Raw genomic sequence first — 23,940 nt, 5'->3', positions numbered from 1 at the left:
TACTATTAACCCACGCAAGGTCTACTTTGTGTTTCGATTGTAAACACTGATTTTTATCAATGGGAGCCTGAAAAAATAGTAAAAAAGAAAACAATACTCCGAAAATACTTGGTTTGTTAAATTGTTGTATACACTGAAAACACACCGGGTTTAACTCAATGTATGTATTGCTTAACGCTTGTATGAAAAATGTTGCAGCAGCCACACGTTCATCATATGTGTATAAATTTAAATACTTTTCCAAATGATGAAAATAACTATATTTTTATTCTTATATTATGTGAATATTTGTTTGGAAATTGTTGATGGTGTTGATAATGTTATTGTTTAATTTTCACATGTGCTTTTGTAGCTTTAAAGTTGTAAAAGTAGTTTCCTGTATTGGTAAATATTGTCCTCGTTCCTTTTTTTGTTCCACAAGAAGTTCCTATTATTCAGTCATTCACAAAATTGTTTCAAGAGACTGCAGTCTTCAGATTCATCATCAATCGTATATTCGGACAATGGTCGAAGAACACACTCCAAATTTTACTTCTTACATGGCAACATTAACACAGGAGGAATCATTTTAATAACATATGTTCATGTTATTTTACAATTCCGAAAACACATGTAGTCGACGGCATCAGTGCATTTTTAATAATATCAAATATATTTGTGAAAAAATAACACTTTTTTAAAATTCATTATTAAAATGCTAGCAACAATTTTCTTTATTTACAAAAAAAATGTCAACTTAACATAACAAAAGGTCTTCAGATTTGTATTGTTATACATGTCTAAAACGTTAGGGACTAAGGCTTTTCTATCTCAGGAATAGATTACCTTAGCTGTATTTAGTAAAACTTTTAAGAATTGTTGGTCCTCAATGCTCTTCACCTTCGTACTTTATTTGGCCTTTTAAACAATTTTTGATTCGAGCGTTACTGATGAGTCTTATGTAGACGAAACGCGCATCTGGCGTTAATATAAAATTTTAATCCTGGTATCTATGATGAGTTTATTATTAAGTTTAAATGACACAAATAACGACACAACATGTTAACTAAAGATCTAACGATATCATGATCGAGTGTTTGATCGTGATATTTTCCATTTCTTTTTATGTGAAGGACGTTCGGTGAATTTGATTTTAAAGTAAAGATTCAGAACTGAAAAATTGATCAATTGTTTTCATATGAATGTTGCACGTCAAGGTTAAATACAAATCAAACGACCTCTGCATTCTAGTTCTTTTATAGAAATCCGCATCATATAACAACTTCCTATAGCCAATATAGGTTGTTTGCAGGCAGTATGCTCTACTAACTGTTTTTAAAGATTATCAGACCAATGTAACAAGCAAGAGAGCCGTGGTGTAATGGTTAGTGTATCGGACTACTAACAAAAAAGTTCCTGGTTCGATTCCAGTTCGGGATGAAAATTTCAGGAACTCAATTTTCGGCTCTCCCTTGACACCAATTGCGAGTATGTATGGTCTTGATGAAACGATGATAGTCCGTCGGAAGGCGACGATAACTGGCTGCCCCCTGTTAGGAGAGAGCCATATCTCTTACACGTTAAAGACACCCTTGTAGATTTCGAAAAAGAGTAGGCTAATGCCGCTACAAGGCAGCACTCGCACCCGCAAAGTGGAAAGAGATTAATATAAGTTGCAAAACTTGTTTCCCAAATCCACTATAAATAAATATGTTTAAACTAAACTAAACTAACAACCATGTATAAAATTACAAAAAACAACGGACCAACGGCACATCAAAATATACTGAATCTGATCACGACTAACGTAGAAAAAAGGACAACACATTATTTGATCATACTAAGTACGTTCTATGCTTTAGAGTTAGCAATAGATGATGAAACCTTATATAACCTTATAGAAATTTAAGAAAATCATACTTCAATTTTCAATTTATGTTTTGTAATCATATTTATTGCTTCAGGACAATACATATCACTATTGTTGAGCAACAACTTCTTTTATCAATATTTGTATTCGCTACACATCAAAAATAAACTTCGGACAAAATATACGGATAATTGTATTCTCTTTTATCGTCTTATACAGATTAACTCTACGTTGATGTGTTAAAACATGCTACTTAAACTCGAACTCCGAAACAGCGGTTACGTCCTCTTTACTACGCTACGTTGACTTTGATAGTTTAGCGAAGCAACGTCACCACTGTTTCGGAGTTTGACTTAAACTGGGGAAAGTCAGGTGTTTGACTCCCTGCTGGTCAATATACTAGGACTAGTATTTATATTAACTTAGTTGTACACATTTTCTGTATTAAAAAGAAACATCTGTCCAAATCAAGCTCTTTCTATGAGCTGTTACCTCATGAGCTACCATAATAAATACTGTCCGTTTATGTCAACCAGGTCGTATATATATTTATATATTTTTTTTCGGATATAGTTCATGTATAGTCATGACGATATGCACATTTTAGCTGCGCAGTCATCATAGCATTCTGTTGTTTCATTTTGATGTTTGTCCACAAATTGAAACATTAAAATGTCTTTCAACTTCAGAGACATAATTTTCCCATTAAAAATCTTGTTTTTCAAAATTGATGTTAATATTTTCAATGTATTGCATATTTCTAGTCCTTATAGGCCTTATATGTGAAACTATCATTTTGAATTATAGCATTTATACACTCTTATTAATCACTGTTTTATTTGGTCTCTGGTGTAGCTGCTTATTTAGTAATTATACCACATGTCTTAATTTATATTTATTTTTTTATATAGAATGGTCTCGTGCTCCACATATTGTACTTGTTGATTTATTTAAATCATATATATTTAAACATCATGATTTAACATTAAAAATTCAGTACTATGACTAGGACATATACATGTATGTATAAAGTTACTAAAAATAAACCCTGATGAGGAAACTTCGACGGATATGTCATGCATAGTGAACTATTGTTGTTTTTAAAACACACCTAAATATAAGAGATACGTCTTAAGAACGTACTTTTATTTCGTTAAATATAATTTTTGTCTGGAATTTTAACGATAGTATAATATTTATCTTGTGGACCATAGGTTATTCTGTTGAATTTGTCTTTTTGAACCAATTACATTTTAAAATTTTGGAGAAAGAGTTAACAACTTGTTATTAAATTACAAACGAACATGGGAGATACTAGTGATGAAAGATTATAACTTAAGGAAAAACCCAGTACTATGACCAGGACTTATACATGTACGTATAAAGTTACTCAAAATAAACACCGATGAGGAAACTTCGACGGATATGTCATGCATAGGGAACTATTGTCGTTTTAACATACCTAAATATATGATATACGTCTAATGAACGTACATGTTCTTCTATTTCGTCAAATACATTTTTGTGGAATTTTAGGTACCGTGTAATATTTATCTTGTGGACCATAGGTTATTCTGTTTAATCTATCTTTTTGAACATAATACATTTTAAAATTTTGGAGAAAAAGTTAACAACGTATTATTAGATTACAAACGAACATGGGAGATACTAGTGATGAAAGTGATACCAATGACGGTAAGATTATAACGAAAGGAATATATATAGTATTGTTTTTCAAGTTGATAATATAAATCATCTGCGATTTCAAATTGACTGCATTTAAATAATTTGATTGATTGTTTGTTGCTGAGTGTTTTTCAATAACTTGCTGTCAATTAAAAAAAGTGCAATGTTTTCTAGGTTTAGTACAAGTAAAAGAAAAATGATGTTCGACTCATAATTCTGCAAGAATTTATTTTAAATGAAAAAATCTGATATAAAGAAACATTATTTTGTAAAATATACATTCTTCAAATGAACACAGATTCCAATTCCCGAATTGATTATAACATATGTGACTCAAACGTAATAAGATCAGGGTAATCAGTAAGACAAGCAGAACCTAAGCACATCTCATCTGTAGGTTAAAACCTCCACGTTGTATCCCTGAGAGGCTCTTTTATACTTTTTCAACTTTGTACTTGTTTGGCTTTATGAATATGCTGATATGAAAGAGGGACGAAAGATACCAAGGGACAGTCAAACTCATAAATCTGAAACAAACTGACAACGCCATGGCTAAAAATAAAAAAGACAAACAGAAAAACAATAGTATACACGACACAACATAGAAAACTAAAGAATAAACAACACGAACCCCACCAAAAACTAGGGGTGATCTCAGGTGCTCCGGAAGGGTAAGCAGATCCTGCTCCACATGTGGCACCCGTCGTGTTGCTTAAGTGATTACAAATCCGGTAAATAGTCTAATTCGGTAGGTATATTCATGAAAGGGAAGGGGGTTGTAGTTACGACGTAAGGAACATATCCGATATTATTTGTGAAACGGTTATTCCATAACGGTCAACCAACTCGTGATGGCGTCCGTAAAATTTACGAAGGGATGATTTCAACTTCACCATTTGGAACTCTTGGTTTAATAGCTTCCTTGTGAGCAGCAAACCTCCATCAAGAAAATCATGATAGGAAATGCAAGCACGGGAATATCGTATCAATTGGGAGATATATACCCCGTATGCAGGTGCTGCTGGAATGTTGCTACTTAGAAATGGAAAGTTCACAATTGGAAACTGAAATCATCTCTTTTGTCGTAAAGTTTTGTTTTCAACCGACCCTCATTGTCAATTTCTAGATGTAAGTCAAGATATGAAGCCGACTTAACTGTATCTGTAGTATCCTTTATCTCTAGTTCGATTGGATAGATGCGTCCCACATAGTCACCAAATTTTGAATTGTTTAGTGAAAGAACATCATCTATATAGCGGAAAGTAGAGTTAAAGGATATTGCTAACTTCTTATCTTTCTTCCTAAGAAGTTCCTGCATGAAGTCAGCCTCATAATAATAAAGAAACAAGTCGGCGAGTAGAGGGGCACAGTTTGTTCCCATTGGAATGCCGACAGTCTGTTGAAAAACACGTCCTCCGAACGTAACAAATATGTTGTCAATCAAGAAATCAAGCATCTTGATAAAATCAGTTTCAGAGAATTTTTTGTTTGAATCAGAGTGATTCTTTACAAAGTAGGATTTATCCCTCCCTAAGACAAGATACTTGTATCTACGTTGGCCATTCTTTTTTATGAAGCAAAGTAATATCAACTCTTTCAATTTGTCTTTTAGTTTGGAATGTGGAATACTTGTGTACAGGGTAGAAAAGTCAAATGTTTTAATACTGTTACAAGATGAAAGAGAGTTAGATTGTATGTACTCTAAAAGATCTTTTGAATTTTTAAGTATCCACATCTGATTCACGCCACCTCTAGAATAGGCAGTTTCACAATAACTTTGAAGCCCGTCTTTGATTGCTGATAAAATAGATGTTAATAATTTAGAAAGAGGTTTCGTGGAGCACTTGGAAGACCCAGCAATATACCGTTGTTTGTAAGGACACTTATGTAGTTTAGGTATCCAATACAGTGATGGAAGATCCAGTTCTTCATCTTTGGTTGAAATTCCAAAGGAACATAGAACAGACCTATGATTATCCAGGATTTCCTCTTTGGTAAGTGTCGTGAGGGTATATGTTGAGTTACCAAGTGAATTGTCAATACCTAATTCGTTTATCAAGCAGTTGATGTAGTGACTTTTACACACAAAAACGATGTTATTTGGGGCTTTATCTGCAGGGACAACAACATATTTGTCATGGAGGTCGGATAGGTGTTTTGCAACATTTGGGTCTTTAAAGATTGACGTAGCATGGGCATTGATGGACCCATTCAGTTTCTTAATTCTGATTTGTATCAACGACCTCACTGCCTTAATCCATTCGGAAAGAGTGTCTACGTCTTCCTTCTCGCGCTTAGCCCATTGCCTGGCATAATCCTAGACTGAATCCATCAAAATTTTAAAGTTGTATTTCCAATTGATGGATTTAGGCTCACGATATTTGGGACCTTTCGATAACACATTTCGTAGAGAAGTGTTATTAACAATGTTAAGGTCACCGGTAATAACATGGCCAGCAGGATTATATGTGAATTTGGAACTAGCACAAGTGCAATCAGGAGGTTTAGACTTGAAGTCGTCAATATCGAGATCCTGCAAAACACGTTTGTAATTGAAAATTTTAGTTGCAATAGGTTTGGTATAGGTATAAGAAATTATTGGTACAGACTGGTCTTTGAAATAAGGAGGTATTTTCGATTGCACTAATTTATGATGAAGGATATTGCCTAGGTTGACGCCATCGAGACCTTTGTTGGCAAAGGAAAGATTAAGAAAAGATCTTTTCTCTTTTTCATCTTTTCCAATGCGAACTGGCTTGAAAAGTCTGTGACTTGCAATATCCGAAATTATAGCTTCAAGTTTGTATTGGTTTGAATGAGGGTTTGTAACAGTGGATTCCAAACATAAATTGAACAGAGAATGAAGTTTCGAAAGGGGTAATGAATAAAGTTTCGTGCGAATGTGATGAATACCTAACGACTTTTGTATGAATGGCAGCAAGTCATTAATAGAGACATCATGCAGAGAAGGTGATGTATAATGACGATGACCATGACTGCGTCTACGTCGAGGAGTGGGGTTGAAAATATTCATCACATTCACCGAGTTACACGAAGGACTAGATAGAATACCTATACCATCAATTTTGTCATTGCAGCCATAAGGTGTTGCAGTTCCCAATTGTCTAATCCAGTAGTCTTCTTTTTGTCTACGGAGAGTCGTTGAAAGATTATGATTGTTAGAGCTATGGTATATCTTTTCGATAATGCGAACTGTCATAGAAACGATGGAATGATCAGGCTGATTGAAATGCTGGTATAGAATGTCGTTAGCATTAAGGTTAATGTCTGATCTATGACCGCACATACGTTTGTTAAGCCTTCCTTTCGTTTCACCGACGTATACCAATCCGCAAAGGTTGCACTCTAATCCGTAGACGACATTTATCGATTTACAATTCAGATCATCGTAACTTCTGGTAAAATATGACTTCTTGGTCAAATTGCTAGTGAATTCAGCATCTGTAATTAAAATAGCACAAGTTTTGCAGCCTTTGGTCTCACATTTTGAAATGCGACAGTGTTGTACTGTGTCATCAAACACCAAAATGTCTTTAAGGAGAACTGAACATGGCTGTATATGTGTAATATTGCTATTGTCACTAGGACGATGATCTGAATGAGTCGTGTTTGAGATATTTGTCATGTCTGGTGATGAGGGGACACCTGCCGTATCAGACGACACCGTGTCCATGCTGACGTCTGTTTCGGACCTTTTTATACTGGGCGACGTCCGAGCCAGTTTCCTGTTTAATCTTCGTAAGTTCATGCAATTGTAGTTTTGCTACTGGGCGGATGATGTCCTCGGGGACAAAATGTCCACCAGCAGAGACATCGACCCAGTGGTAATAAAAGAGGGACGAAAGATACCAAAGGGACAGTCAAACTCATAAATCAAAAACAAACTGACAACGCCATGGCTAAAAATAAAAAAGACAAACAGAAAAACAATAGTATACACGACACAACATAGAAAACTAAAGAATAAACAACACGAACCCCACCAAAAACTAGGGGTGATCTCAGGTGCTCCGGAAGGGTAAGCAGATCCTGCTCCACATGTGGCACCCGTCGTGTTGCTTAAGTGATTACAAATCCGGTAAATAGTCTAATTCGGTAGGTATGAGCGTCACGGATGAGTCTTATGTAGACGAAACGCGCGTCTGGCATACTAAATTATAATCCTATACCTTAGATAAATATTTACAACACTGGGTCGATACCACTGCTGGTTGACGTTTCATCCCCGAGGGTATCATCAGCCCTGTTGTCAACACTTTGGGGTTGACATGAATATCAATAATGTGGTCATTTTATAAATGTCCCGTTTTCAAAACTTTTAATTTTTCGAAAAAATAAGGATTTTCTTATTCCAGGTATACATTACCTTAGCCGTATTTGGCACAACTTTTTTTGAATTTTGAATCCTCAAGGCTCTTCAACTTTGTACATGTTGTACTTGTTTGACTTTATGAATATTTCGATATGAGCGTCACGGATGAATCTTATGTATACGAAACGCGCGTCTGGCAAACTAAATAATAAACCTGGTACCTTTAATAACTATTATGTCTTGAACATACAATTTTAGTCTAGAGACATATATTTTTTGCGATTTTGAGAAATTCAAAATGATATCAATCCAAGGAGTTCTATTCAAAGATGGTATATTGGAATGTAACTTTCTTTGTCCAATTTAAGATAAACATTTAACATTTTGTAACGTACAAGTAAAAACACAAAAATTCCGAACTCCGTGGAAAATTCAATCGGAAAGTCCCTTATCCCATGGCAAATTCAAATGACAAAACACATCAAACGAATGGACGATAACTGTCATATTCCTGACTTGGTACAGGCATTTTCAAATGTAAAAAATGGAGGATTGAACCTTGTTTTATAGCGCTAAACCTCTCATTTTTACAACATTCTCATCCAATTCTGTTATATTTACAACGATGCGTGAACAAAACAGACATAATAAATAAAATAGTCAAAGTTTGGGTACAGTAGTCATGACCGTGTTACAATCTTAAAACAAACAAGTTTACAAAAGCACACAAGCAGCTATCAAATTAAAAACATATTCATTTGGTTCGTATGTTGCATTTTGAAACATCCGTGAAATGCAAAAATGAAGAATAGAAAATAAAATCTTTGACCTTAAACAACGTATTTCTTTAGTTGAACAATTTGAAACCTAACAATACTAACTTCAAAGTGATTTTGTTTTAAATATTGATGACAAAGACAAACATGTATTCAGTTATAAAAATAAACAATACTCGCGGATGAGGAAGCTGTTACGGATACTGACGTTATGTATAATGACTGGTTTTTATATTGTCAATCCTTAATTTCATCATGATCATATAAACGACTTGTGAACGTGTTCGTTCGTAAGATAATTGTTGATCTAGAAATAGAATATGAATGTTTTTGTTGCATTCAATATAAATTCTATAAGTTTGCAATAGATATATTGAAATACTTGTTTTAATTTTGAACACAATTTGTTATCCTTTTTTACGCGTTAAGTAGGAGATACCAGCGAAGGTAGGGGTGACTATACAATATAAAACTTGATTTATAATTTCCTGTCAAATAGATATGTCACATCTTTACGTCACAACAATTATTTAACTATGTTAATTCAATGGTCAATAGAAAACGGAAAATGGTTTAAAGAGACAGCAACCCCGCTGAAGGCCACCAATGGGTTTTTACCACTGCAAACAATCTCGCATCCGTAGATGGACTTCAGCTGGCCCTAAGCAAATGTGTACCTGTTCAATGAAAATGGATTTCACTCTATACTTCAAAACATTTAAACTAACTAAAAGTGAAAACCATACAAGGCTAACACTTTGTAACACAGGCCGGATGCTCCTAAAAGTTCAGTGGGGTTAAACGTATTTTTTTTATATCTCATGCTCCATATATCTCTAGGCAATGTAGAAAAAACAAACATACAGAATGCGCACACTTAATTTAAATGTGCGTTTGCGAAATATCTGAACGAATAACATGTATAACAAGTTGATTTATATTTCTGACGTTGAATTACTGATAAGAATTAGTAAATGTTTTGACTAGTATGTGATAACGAAAACACTGGTTTTATGATTTTCAGTAATACAGAGATTTCTTTCGGTAAAGTCAAATACGATGTTACATACACGAGAGTGTATATGGTCTTCGAAAAGAAAAAGAAAGAGAGGAAGACCATTTAGGATATTATTCAATATGTTGGCTTGACTTCCTTCAAAATCTTGGCAACGCACCAGATTTGTTAAACACCTTAGATTTGTTAGACACCTTAACTGAACGAGGTTGATTAAGAAATAAAAATACTGTTGGACCGTTAAAAAAGATAATGTCTGATTACTATAACTGAAGCTAAACTTTCTGCATCCATTACCTTTAGTGAAAATGTATTTTCGAATCGTTATCATTTTGAAATATCTTTTATTGATGTACGGCTATAAAAACTTCTAGTACAAATCAACACGTGGAATGATCCATCAAAATTCTCAGAATGATTACTGTGAAATTAATTTCTTCAAATTTATGAGTAAATATGAAAGAAATTAAACATTTGGCACACAAAGACAACATCAAAACAAAATAGTTCGAAATATAGGATTCCAGAACGCTTGCAAATATTTTGCGCCCATATCCAGAAACTCTTTTTCCATCAACATATTTGTGCCTGTAACGTCACCAATGGAAATGCCTAACTGATATTCCAGGTGTTTCACAAGCCCATGATTGTTTTAGAACGTATGTGGATCTTTAAGTGTATAGCCCGGAAAGCGTTATTTGACTTGTTTTTTTTTTATATAAGTAATTAAACAAAAATATATGAAATATAAAATCTTAAACAGCAACAGATGCCATAAAACAGATATTTTATATGTTTTGAATGATTTTCCGGTGTATCGTAATTTATACCAAAAAATTGTTATAAATTTCTTTGCAAGCTCGTTTGACTTCGTATCTCTGTGGTTTCGATAAAACCTATCATCAATGGTATAATCTATGCATCTATCCAAAATATTTGAAATACCTTAAACCTATAAAACGGTGACAAAGGAAAGCCACCAATTGAAAGTGGATGATTACCAATAGGAAATGAATATTTACCTTATTCATGTTGCTTTTTCTTTTCTTCCCCAGATGAGTTACATATGTATGTTGGTTGCTACGACAACACCCTCGACAAATTATTAAGTGATGGACCTCATCGACGCAATACAATGTCTGCAGAAGTATGTTATAAAATTTGTAAAAAGGGAGCAAATCGAAACAGGTTTAATTATTTTGGAACACAGGTGAGTTAGTTTTAAAGTGATTTATTATAACACTATGCTGACTGATGTAGCCTTATTTTTCACCTGTTTACCTAATATTTCTTTTGTTTTGTTCACACATTTTTGTCAATATTCTAAACTATTTTCCGATTGTCATTCAAGTAAATAAGAACTAGCTATAAAACAAGGTTAAATTCACCATTTTCTATAAAAGAAAAGTTCTATACCAATTTAGGAATATGATCTTTGTTGTCTGTTCGCTTGACATTTTGGAGCCTTTGATTTAGCCATCTGATACATTTTGGAGCCTTTGATTTAGCCATCTGATACATTTTGGAGCCTTTGATTTAGCCATCTGATACATTTTGGAGCCTTTGATTTAGCCATCTGATACATTTTGGAGCCTTTGATTTAGCCATCTGATACATTTTGGAGCCTTTGATTTAGCCATCTGATAACGGACTCTCCATTTTGCAATGTCTTCGGGGTTCGGTATTTTTCACTTTTTATAAAAGTAGTTGTAAACTGTGTTTTTAGAGGTTTATTACAAACATGCACGATACATCGGTCAATATTAAACTTAAATGAAGCCTTTTTTTTTTTTTACAATAAAACATTAAAGAGGGGAGTTTACAGATACATATTAAACGTATATTGTTAGTACAACGACCAGAATTTAATGTGTTAATTTTATGTCGCAGAAAAATAGGTTGTCGCGTAAAATATCACAATCATATTTTTGTTCTGTGTTTCATGTGGTGGTTGGCTGTTTTCAATATTGATATTGATGTTTATGTCACATTTTGTAAATGAAAAGTTTAATAAGAAAAACGGATTTTGATAATTCCACTTAAAAATCTTCCTTGTTTTCAATGACGATAATACAATTCTCTACAAACAAAACGTATCTAGCTTAACATGCTTAAGACGATATAAGCAGTAAAAGAAACGCATGCATTTTAGAAAAAAGACACCACGAGGAAAGACATCATTAAGGACCATTACTGTTACAAATGTTATACGAGGATAAAAATGTATGTCAAGTAAATTTATTAGAAATACAATTGATGTGAGTTTCAATATAGGAAATATTCAAAGATCTTATAATGTAAGGATAAATTTATACAACGTTACATTTAAAATTAAGTTTATTCAAAGGATCAATTATTTTACATGGACTGGAAAAATCTAATCACTACTTCAGAGAAAATTACGCACATATTTAACGATAAATTTGAATTTATAAAAAACAATAAAACGTCATGTCAGTTCTTTTATAAAAAAATTCTTGTCAATGTATACAGAACGTCCTAAAAAACAAGAAGACAAAATGTGTAAGGAACTAGGCACTCATATAGAAAATTGGGATTTCATTTATAGCTTACCCTTTTGTTGCACTAAAAACAACAAATTTAGTATGTTCCAGTTTAAGATTTCACATAGAACTCTTGCTACAAATGCATTATTGCAGAAATACGGGTTAAAAGAAACTAACTTGAGTAGTTTCTGTAATGAAATTAAAGAAACTATAAGTCACCTTTTCTGGGAATGTACTCTAGTTAGAAATTTGTGGTTAGAAATTGCAGCACTTTTCTAGTTGAAAATAATTTAACTTTAATATTTAATGTGGAAAATATTGTTCTTGGGTCGGAGTCTTGGGATGTTTCCCTAAACTTACTCACTATTCTGGTTAAATATTACATTTATACATTTATACAATTATGTTTAATAATTCATTACCGACTCTTACAGGTGTCATAGCTATGATTAATAATTCCTACCGAATTGAAAAAATATCTACCTCCTTTTACAGATCCCCTAAAGCAAGAGAGAAATTTGATAGTAAATGGGAATTAATTAAAAACTTAGTTCACATGTGAGGAGAGATGTTTCTATTTTGTACTTACTTAAGGCTTTATAATAGTTCATGTAGAATTAATAATATGTTGATGCACATCACAGCTGGACAGTGATTTGTGTGCATCTTAAAAGTACTATCTATGCTTATTGATATTGTTATATATAAACTAATCAATGAATCAAATATAGTTTCTGACTTGGGATAGGCTCATTATAATTGTGTATGTTTAGATTTCATGTATTAAACTCAAGGCATATTATATAATCAATGAGATGAATAGTACCTTTGCACATTTTTCACAACGTAATCATAAAAACATAGACATCTGTAAATGATCTGTTGAGTATTCGATACTGTTCGCTAATATCGGTAGAAGTACATTAAGGTTATTGCGATACAGCAATGTAATGGTAAGACGTATTTTTTTTTCAAGATAAATACAGACGATAATAAATTTATGAAGATTTTAAAAAATAGAATGAAACTTGATGTGTAAAAGCAACACGAATGGCCCCGTCTCAAAAAATTTAAAAATCTGCTATTTCAATAACACATGTGGACACAAACATGGTGGTTGTCTCACATATCAACAATCAACTCAAAAATCTGGAGGCGTATAAAAAAAATATCCGTATAACTGTGATTATCAACAATTTATCAAAGTCCAAAACCCGAAATTACAGCAAAATTTTGACGAGCGTAACAAAACAGAAACTTGATTTGTAACTCAACATGGGTAACTCACATACCAAAAAATCAGCCCAATATCTGAAAGCGTTTAGAAAAACAAATCCGTATAACTAGGATTTTCAACAATTAATCAAAGTCTGTAGCCTATAAATTCGGCAAAAATTAGCCGAGCAGAACAAAACTTAAACTTGATCTGTAACTCATCTTGGTTAACTCAAATGCAAAAAATCATCCCAACATCTAAGAGGGTTTAGAAAAAAGTCCGTATTACTGTGCTTTTCAACAATTTATCAAAGTCCAAAGCTTGTAATTTCGGTAAAAATTAGCGGAGAGGAACGAAACTTTAACTTGATCTGTAATTTATCATGGTTGACTCACATATCAAAAATCAGCCCAATATCTAAAGGCGTTTAGAAAAAAATCCGTATAATGGTTTGTTGCGGAATGACGGAATGACGGAATGACGGAACTTTGTTGCGGGGCCATAAAAAACCCATGATCAATGAAATGAAGTAATATTTTATTTTATGTTGGGGGAGGGTTATTGTCACGTGGACTAGACTATATCATTGGTATCTGTTTATTCATGTGTAAAAAAATATGTGAAACTATCCACACACTATTATATAAAATCGACATATAGAAAAACAATATAAATTAAAATAAAGATGTACACATTTTTTGTGTAAATATATGTTGTTATATGTTCACATGTGTTTTGTATGACCTAATTGGTTTCCACATTGCTTGATATCGTTGTATTGATCTCTCCTACGATTAATTTATGTGTCTAAGTGAATAATTGTTCTTTGCAGAATGTAGGTGATTGCTTTTGTGGAAAACTTTCAGATATTGAGCTCTACAACACACGCGGGTATAAACGGGACAAGTCAGAATGCAATAGCACATGCAGGGCAAATGACGATGAAAACTGTGGAAGTAAATACAATGCGTCCTTATACAAGTTTAAGGGTAAAATACAATAATTTCATCATATCTCCTTTAAAATCAAACAAGAGACAGATTTGGGTAAATTGAAATTACTTTCTAAATATTTAAAATCGTAGTTTGGAATTGCATGTATATTTTTGAGATTAACTTTGCAAAAGACAAAGAGATAAAGTTGAAGAGACACAGACGAAACAATAAAATTTCCATGAATCCTTGAAGAACAACATGAGAATAGGTGGCGTCCAGAGGCGACCCAGGATATAAAGCCTCTTCTGCATAAGAAAGAGGAGGTATTCATCAAATAATTAGTTATGAAAAACAACTATGCCATTCTATGTTGGATTTGTAATTTGACATGATTTACACGAAATTAACAATAAACTTTATTTTTATCTAATCAATAATTAAACATATACAACTACATGTACATATACTGCTTACTTAGTGTTCATTTACAAAACAAAAAAGGAAACCCACAAATGATACATAACTGAATTACCGGCTCTTGACTTGGAACAGACACCTACACGACGGGATTAAACATGTTTGGCAGCACTTAATCATCTCCTTACTTGGGACATAATAATCAGTTGAAAAACATCAGATCAGTACAAAGCACCAAAAAAAAAAATATATCAAAAGCACTGACCAAACAAAGTACAAAGTTCTCGCTAGTTTAAGTCAAACAATAACTAGAAGTTTATCGATCATATATCTAAGACAAGTGTATGTCATTTTTATATTTTGTAAGTTTTGATATCATATTGTTTAATTTTTGCCAATCGGAATTCGAACTTTTGTACATTTTGATTACTACTGTTTTTGTTATTTTATTTTGTTACGAATTTCCCCGAATAATCATCCTCTTGGAGTTTAAAGAATGTTAACAGGTGACGCTTTATGCAACAGATTCTTTATTTCAACATGTTTTACTGAAACACTGTTGACCAATGTCTTGTAATGTTTATGTTTTTACACGAAGGTAACACGACAGCAACAACAACAAAAGGATTACCCACAATTCCAGCAAAACATGCAACACTGGCAGGTATAACATGTATAATTATGGGAGTATTTTTTTGTTTTGATTTTTTCCTCAGAAAAATATGTTTAAAAAATACGGTCATGTTTCTACAAGATATGAACTGTCTTTCAAAAAACACTCACAAACTAAAATCAAGACAAACAGACATAAGCAAGTACAACATCCACGAAATCAAGTAAAACAATAAAAAAAAAGACAACTGCAGCATGCTTCATTTACACCAAAGACAACATACAGCATATTGACATCATTACTGATGTAATGGCACAAATGGTAGAATAGTAAACACCTACAATAAATGACTTTTGTTAACGATTTGTAATCTATGAATGCCTTTATGTAATTGTGTGAGGTGAAGCTAATGAAATATAAAAACATATCAAAGCAAAAAAAAAGAAAACAAGAAACATATTGAGGTCGAAAATGTTTTCCTGGCCTAAAATATTTGCATTTGGAAATTAAAAGTCTTAAAGTGACCTGTAATATGGTATGACATGTGAATCAGGAGACACTCACCATGCTCCGTTTAAATTTGTGATAATGCTCGTTTTATTTCTCTATTAGTTGGAATATTCTAAGTGAATATGTGAGTAAAGAATATCGATTTACTTATTTGAACTAAGTGTTTGTATTGTACCTTTTCATTTTCATAGGTATTAGTGTGGCTTGTCTAATCGTTGCTTCCTTTTATTTTCAAATCTCAACAGAAATATATTTCATATAGTAAGATATCTATTTAAACAGATGACCAAAGAAAACAAATCTTCGAGCGGTCGATGTTTTCTTAATTTTCTATCAGTAGTTGAAATTATACTCCCAAAATAAATTTCTCAAATACGTTGCTTCTAAGTAGTCAAAGTGGTTGAGAACTTTATGGAAAGGTTCAAAATGCAAGCTTTTTATCTCCATATAATTGCTTTTCGTTTATAAAATCAACTGTCGTATTTTATTCAGTTATTATACGCTACGTACATTTGAATGGACAGCTTTTATTTCTTTTTTTTTTTAAAGTATAATAATAGTGCGGTGACAGAAGTGTAAAAAGTCGTCTAGATCGCGAGTTTAATCTCCCCAAATAACACACGACTAAAAATGGTTTTAACTTAAAGACAAATATTTCTTCTTTAGTTTTTGCCCTGTCGTCAGAATTTCGTACGGTCACATTTTTCTAAAAAGTCGTTTTAATGACTAGTAGTATATTGGAGAGTTTCAACCCCCCTTTTTCAAAATGAAAAATTGTGTACGTTTGCTTACATTTAATTGAAATAGTTTTTCCTGAAGCCATTTTTATATGTCAAAATATTCTATTTAGTATTTTATTTTCTTCTAATCTATAAAATTTGCGAAGTTTGGACTGTTTAAAATTGAGGTAATTTAATTGCAAATTCAGACACAAACTTTAGTTTCTTCTTCATATTAGTAATAAAAATTATCCCATAATATTTTAAGCATATAGTATTTCATAAAACTAATTAGTGATAAAAATTTCGGAACTAAAATATGAAAAAAAACATAAGAAATCAATGGAAAAAGAATGGATTAAAAACTTCAATTTCAACACGGAACTCAATCACTTGCCTTCCGTCACATTTTGTGTATTAGTCAACAATTTACTCTCAACTGATATATGAAATTACTATCTTTTTCGCTATTATATACACATATTTTCAATTAAAGTGCACGTTTAAGCAACATACTTTGTTTGTATATGTTTATATTCTATTTTTTTTTGTTATAAAACATTAAATATACTTTGTCAGAAAAGTCTCATTGTAAAATCAAAATAATTGACGGATAGTTTCAGTAAATATTCCGTGATATGTCAAGTCCGTTGCAACTTGCTCCAATAAGTCCAAAGAAAAGACAAAAGTCGTTCAATTTTATGCAGTGCTTAATATGCAAAAAAAGCAAACTCGACTGGAATTTTGAGTCAATTTACCCATAAAGGGAAGTCGATTTTTGTATCTGCATCGAATAAAAAATTGGATGAGGTGAACATCAAGATGAAAAAAGAAAGAAAAAAAAAAAAGAGAAAAAAAAAAAAGATGTTTCATGCACAGGCACTTATTTCTGTCAATATGGGTTTACTATCCATACCCGTACGGAAAATCACACCCGTACGAAAAATCACCCTTGTGATTTTCCGTACGGGTATGGATAGTAAACCCCATATTGACAGAAACAAGTGCCTGTGATTTCATGCGATAGCTGTTAATTCGAAGAACTCCGTGCAGGCAGTTTATCATCGTTCATGCTACGAAAGTTACACAAGTTAACATATTTGTGCCCCCTTTTAGAGCGAGAAAGCTTCTTATCTGATATTTAATGACGACATACAATTATCGGACTGTTGTCCCTCAGTTTCGAGTATTTGTATGCGTTCTAGAATGCAGTCGTTCAATTGGAGCGCTTGTATATTTTGTTGCAACAAAACATTTTAGAAATATCAAAAACTACTCAAGTTTGAATCAGATGAGCGTATGAAGAATGTTTTATCCGTGTCAGATAAAGTTAAAATTGAAATAGTTTTTCCGTCCATCTTTTAAACTTCAAGCACTCTGTCATTTTGGTTGCATTACAAATCATTTGCTAAAAACGAAAAAAGACCCAAAAAAAATCCAAACCCGTGGAAGCAGATATCTCAGATCACGATACTGCTTTTACTAATTTTATGTTGGCTATTGACAACGATTTAATGGTCATTCCTCATGACACCGTTACTTGATAAATATAGATCTTTTCTTCCGACTGACTCTAATTTAAAATATTCTACTTGTAACATGCGGTCTAAACTTATTGATTTCTATAGAAATTCAGTTGTCAAACAACTTCAACAAGTTCAAGGCAAATATAACATAATATATAGTAGCAAAATAACTATTTCAGATGCCATATCAGCTGCTAGGCAATTGAAAACTGACCTCAAAATCTCAATGTCAACGGTAATAGGCACAAATAACGGACAGATATTTCATTCCGCTGCAAGTATACTTAGAAAACACATCGAAACTCTAAAGAAGAATACCCAACTTCGGATAAATTGTCTCTTCCTTCTTCAATTCAGTCAATGCCTTCGTATTTATTACAATTCATTTCATAGTTACTTGATGAAACTGCATATAGCCAAGACTATTCTCAGGAAATGGCACCAGAGAAATTGCGTAAATGCTAAGCAATTGTTAAGTCAATCGTTTGTGTGGCCAATTTTGTTTTACTCTTTTTCATTATACCCCCGCTTTAAAAAAGGGGGGTATACTGTTTTACCTCTGTCTGTCCGTCCGTCCGTCAGTCAGTCCGTCCCATGAAACTTTCGTCGCATTTTTCTCAGGAACTACAATACAAGGATTTCTGAAATTTGGTTTCAGGGTTTATCTAAGTCAGCTATACCGTGTGATGCGTTTTCAGATTGATCACTTGACAACTTCCTGTTTACCGAACACTTGTATGATTTTACACATGATAGCCAAGTTGAAAATTTTCGTCACATTTTTCTCAGGAACTACAATACAAGGATTTCTGAAATTTGGTTTCAGGATTTATATAAGTCAGCTATACCGTGTGATGTGTTTTCAGATTCATCACTCGACAACTTCCTGTTTACCGAACACTTGCATATTTTTACACTATTAATATTATCCACTTGTGGCGGGGGTATCATCAGTGAGCAGTAGCTCGCAGTTTCACTTGTTTATGATTGGTGTTACAAATGTACCATGAGTTTGGTTCAACACCTTGTTGAAACATTGAATGCCAATGGATTTTATGCTTCTTAAAGTAAAGTGCGACGATATCTAATGTGTTGCCAACGATGAAAATGAGCGAATTCAAGATAGTGTGTACATCTCGTATATTTGTTTCCTCAGCATCTTTGCAGACACGCATATGGATGTCATCACACCTTCCTAAGCTTGAAGCTGGTATTTTTTTAGGAACAAATGTCTTCGGACTTCCTACAATACCTTGTCTATACTTGTAAAAAAAACCTCAAAATAACGTGTTTGCTTTGAGCAGAACCTTTCATGTGTCTTGTCATGTCTTGTGACGGTTGATGAAAATGAAGATGATGAAGATAATGGTTGATTTGGTATCAAGCTTGTTGCACTGGTACACCCCAGTTAGGAGAGCGTTGGCGCACCCTTAGAGAAAAAAGTTAAATCCCGCCACATTTTGTATGTGTCAGTTTCAAGTCACGAGACGGTAATGCAGTGTTTGTTTTTTTTTCTATATACTATATTTGTGTGTTTCTTATTTATTTTGTACATTAATCGGGCTGTTAGATTTTTCGTTTGTTTTACATTATTTATTTCGGGAATTGAAGACTATGCAGTATGCATTTTACTCATTGTTGAAGGCCGTACGGGACCTATAACTGTAAGATAATGTATGTCTCATTTGCAATCATATCACATCTTCTTTTTTTATATGGAATACTTTTGAAGTTTGTGGTACGTTGCAAGGAAAAAAAGGGGGGATATAGGTACAAACCCTATAATGTAATAGATTTTAACCAAAGTAAAATACACAACAACAGATAATACTATGGAAGCAATAATAACTGTGAAAAACACAAAAGCAACGAGTAGTCTATAAGAAAACCTGAAGTATCCACAAATTCAATTTTAGGTCATATTTGACTGTAGTGTTCTATTGCTTTGGTTTGATACCTCACCCAATATGATAGTTTAAAAAATAATTTTAAAGTTTTGTCCTGCATGACACTTGATGTTTACCTGAAATTGAAATTTGTCAGAAGGTTAAGGTGCTCTAAACATTTTATAGGTTGAAAACTTGATTTTTGAAGTTTTGTTTATAAAACGTAGTTTTACGATTTTATTGATAAAAAAAATCTCAATGATTAAGGTTTATGTATAATAACAAACATTACTAAAGCCAAAACAGTATCATTTGTATTTAGGTAGAGTTTAGAAATATCAAAAATGTCAAAATTGAAACCCTCTCAAATTTTCACAGATTTTTACATATGACCTTTGACCTCAATTTTAAAAAAATGTGACCATATCAAGTCTTGACGACAGGCATATTATTATAGTACACGATTTCCTCTTTCCAATGATATATTATATAGGTGTGTGTTCGGTGGGGAGATTAAATTAAAAAAAATCGGCCTTCAGTCACCGCACTATAAATAAATGAAAATCTTTTATTAATAATTCAGCAGATTGATTGACTCAAATTGTCAGATTATATTTATGTTACATAAGTATAATTAGGTTGCATATAACGAGAAAGTCAAATCAAGAATGTTTCATTGTTCTAAAAAAAAGGCAACAGTAGTTCAAAAGTCATAAATTGATTGAGAGGAAATCAATCTGGATAACAAACTAAAACCGAGGTAAACACATCAATTAATTGAGGAAAAGAACAGAAGAAAAAAAAAATTGAGATGCAACAAAAACAAACACCAACGTAAATATAAACGGACTATTTGATAACAACTGAAACGACTTGAACATTTACGAATTTCAACAATGTTTCATTTGTTTTACATAAATAAGGCCGTTAGTTCTCTCGTTTGAATTGTTTTACATTGTCTTATCGGGGCCTTTTATAGCTAACTATGCGCGATGGGCTTTGTTCATTGTTGAAGGCCGTACGGTGACCTATAGTTATTAATGTCTGTGTCATTTTGGTCTTTAGTGGATAGTTGTTTCATTGGCAATCATACCAAATCTTCTTTTTTATATACTGGTCTTGCTTTAAGTTTTTTATGTCAAGAAATAACTGTTTTCGAAAACTGGTAACCAGCTTCCTTCTCAATTCACATTCCATATACATTTATTTTTAGTACACCATAGCACAATCATATTGGTTAAAATTAAAATCTCATTATAAACACAAAACACAAAACATCAAACTCACGGAACTTGAATTACGTTAATACGTATTTACTTTGTAACTTGCAACATTTGTTAGTGATCATCCTGGTCAAAACCATGTTCACATGTGTTTATTTACATGCATCACAGCAAAACATAGATGTACGGATTTTGTAACATTGTTTCAACATGTCCAAGTGTTAAACAGATATTGTAAACTTATTTAAAATAAAAGCAAATGTTTCAAATAACATTTAGCAATACTAATCTATACGTCTTATTTGTTCAGGTTACTTAGAAAAAAGAATAGGGAAATATCAAATACATATCGAAATGCCACAGATATGAGCGTCACTAGTGACCAAAATGAACAAATACAAGGAAATTCGTTTTCCTACACTGAATTAATAGTTTATAATCATAATCATGCGTATGATGAGCTGCAGATAGAAACAAATGACACAACTATTGGTAAATTAGAAGTATTAGATATATCAGAAGGAGATCGAGTGTCCAATGACAATTATACAGTATTAGTAGTACCAGAAGACCAAACCTTTACACTCGTGACAAACACTACTGGGTTCAGTGAAAATATATCAAATAACAAAGCTCTTAACAAAACCAATCCTATTGTTAATGCTTATGCTATTCTAGACCCGAAAGAAACAGGCTTTGACAGAATCAAACCAGAACAAGATATAAAAGCTTATTCGTATGCTGTCCTTGACCCTGCTGAGACTGGATTTGACAGGACAAAATATGGAGATGAAGTACCGATTGAATTAGTAAAACACGAAAACTGTGACAAAGCTTTACAAAAACACGCCACTAACAATACAGAGACAACCGATGAAATGAAAAACCAGACTGGAGGCACGCATTCAATAACCATGAAAAACAAAATTGAATCAATTGAAAATAAAGCTAACAAGAAAGCTTCGAAAAGGAGTAACATTGGTATCAGTGCTTATGACATTCTTGACCCGGATGCAACAGGATTCGACAGAACCAAATCAGAACCAAACGTTAATGATGATTCGTATACTGTCTTCGACCCAGTTGAGACTGGATTCGACCGGACGAAACACAGACACGACATGCATTCTCAATCCGTAAAAATCGAAAACTCTGGTAAATCTATTCAAGAGCATGCTATTCAGAATCTTGAAACAAGTGAAGAAGGGAATTATATCCTAAATAAGGATGGTCAATATGACATTTTGAATCAAGTATGCAGACTAAAAGATGATAACGAACATATATACAGCCATTCAGTTGATGCTGTGTATGATACAACAAATCAAAATCGATCACCAAGGACAGGAGATTCATCGCATGATTATGATTACTTGTAGCTAGATTGTGTCAATGATGGCCATGGATGTTTTTTAACGTATTTATTGTGTGTATGTCTCTACACATTTTGGTTCATTTCGTCCTGAATTGAACTGTCATCGAAAATACAGATTTTGTGTTATTAAAATTAGCTGTTACAAAATATTTGTAGTTTTTTTTTAAATTAATGAATGTATCTACCTTGTGCACAGCTCTGATTCCTTGCTCAGATTGGTCTATACTTATTTGTAATTTTCGGTTTATAGCTCTAAATACTTTTTATAAGTTTTGGATTTTCAAATATTTTGGCCTCGAGATCACTGAAGAGTCCTTCATTGTCGAAATGCTTATCTGTTGCAGAAAAGTTATTACCTTTTTTATCTGTGGTTATAAGAATGCAGTCCATTTTTTCTAGTTATATTCAAAGATCTATAGACAGATACTTTGCCATGAACTTTTTATGGGACGTCATTATACATTGTCGCGTTCTTGGAAATATAAAATTGCAAAAAGTTAGGCAACATTTTTTATATTTAGCTTCAGTACTACATTAAACAATTTTTTAGTCTTAGACATTTTGAAAATGTACGGCAACCCATATTCATGTTTTTATTGTGTTTCTAAAAGAAAATGATATAATGACACATGTCTTATACTTGATAATGTTTTATCAGTGTGTTGTTTAATCCATTTTTCGTAATTTTAAATTTGCTATGCAGGTTCACACAGAGTGTGTTATTCAATCACTTAAATAACTAAATATTCATACTAGAAACAGAACATATTAATTTGATTAAGACTACTTAAATATATCACTGTGCTCAATCATTGCCACTGTACTTTGGGAAGACTTTATAAATCAATTTCATACATGTACACAATGCCCGAAGTAGCTTTCTGTGGAATTTCTATACAGCAAAATGATTTATCATGTTTTAGTAATGAAAGAAGTACTTTTTCAACAACAACGGTAAAATCAACGTGTTTTAATTATTTGAATCATCTGCCTTTAATTTCAAATCGCAAATTTACAACATGTTATCCATATTTATTTCTAGGCATGTATATATGACAGTATAGAGGACGATATCTATAAAGCCAATTTAAAGTCAATATCTAACCATGCAAACAAAGCTCTGTTTTTAACCAACGAAAATTAGATACAAATATGAGAAGATGTGGTATAAGTGTCAATGCCAATCAACATGAACCTAGTCTGCTTTTTGTTTATTTAAATTTATCTTAAAACCTAAAAACGTTAGCTGTGTAAAAGAAAAATTCGGTTAACGTCTCGCTAATTGAAACAGCTTTGACGAATACAGCTAAAAATACAGTAATGGGTATCGCATGGAATCAAGAACGACCTTTGC

The 23,940-nt window shown here is 32.7% G+C and overlaps 2 protein-coding genes across 2 annotated transcripts in view; both read left to right on the top strand.

The window, feature by feature from the left end:
* Positions 1 to 3,242: 3,242 nt before the first annotated feature.
* Positions 3,243 to 23,940, top strand: part of LOC139488669 (uncharacterized) — a 68,193-nt gene continuing 47,495 nt past the window's right edge. Inside the window, exon 1 of the mRNA XM_071274476.1 lies at positions 3,243 to 3,544. Within this exon, the coding sequence (XP_071130577.1) occupies positions 3,508 to 3,544 (37 nt within the window). The 5' untranslated portion in view covers positions 3,243 to 3,507. The remainder of the gene's footprint in view (positions 3,545 to 23,940) is intronic.
* LOC139488672 (uncharacterized) lies at positions 10,715 to 23,086 on the top strand. The gene is made up of 4 exons (XM_071274483.1): positions 10,715 to 10,869; positions 14,215 to 14,371; positions 15,333 to 15,421; positions 21,491 to 23,086. The coding sequence occupies exons 3-4, from the start codon at positions 15,406 to 15,408 to the stop codon at positions 22,588 to 22,590; spliced, it is 1,116 nt and encodes a 371-aa protein (XP_071130584.1). The 5' UTR covers positions 10,715 to 10,869; positions 14,215 to 14,371; positions 15,333 to 15,405; the 3' UTR covers positions 22,591 to 23,086.

The sequence above is a fragment of the Mytilus edulis genome, chromosome 9 (assembly GCF_963676685.1).
Source record: "Mytilus edulis chromosome 9, xbMytEdul2.2, whole genome shotgun sequence".
In the NCBI taxonomy this organism is placed as follows: domain Eukaryota; kingdom Metazoa; phylum Mollusca; class Bivalvia; order Mytilida; family Mytilidae; genus Mytilus; species Mytilus edulis.
This window is presented reverse-complemented; position numbering and strand designations above follow the sequence as displayed.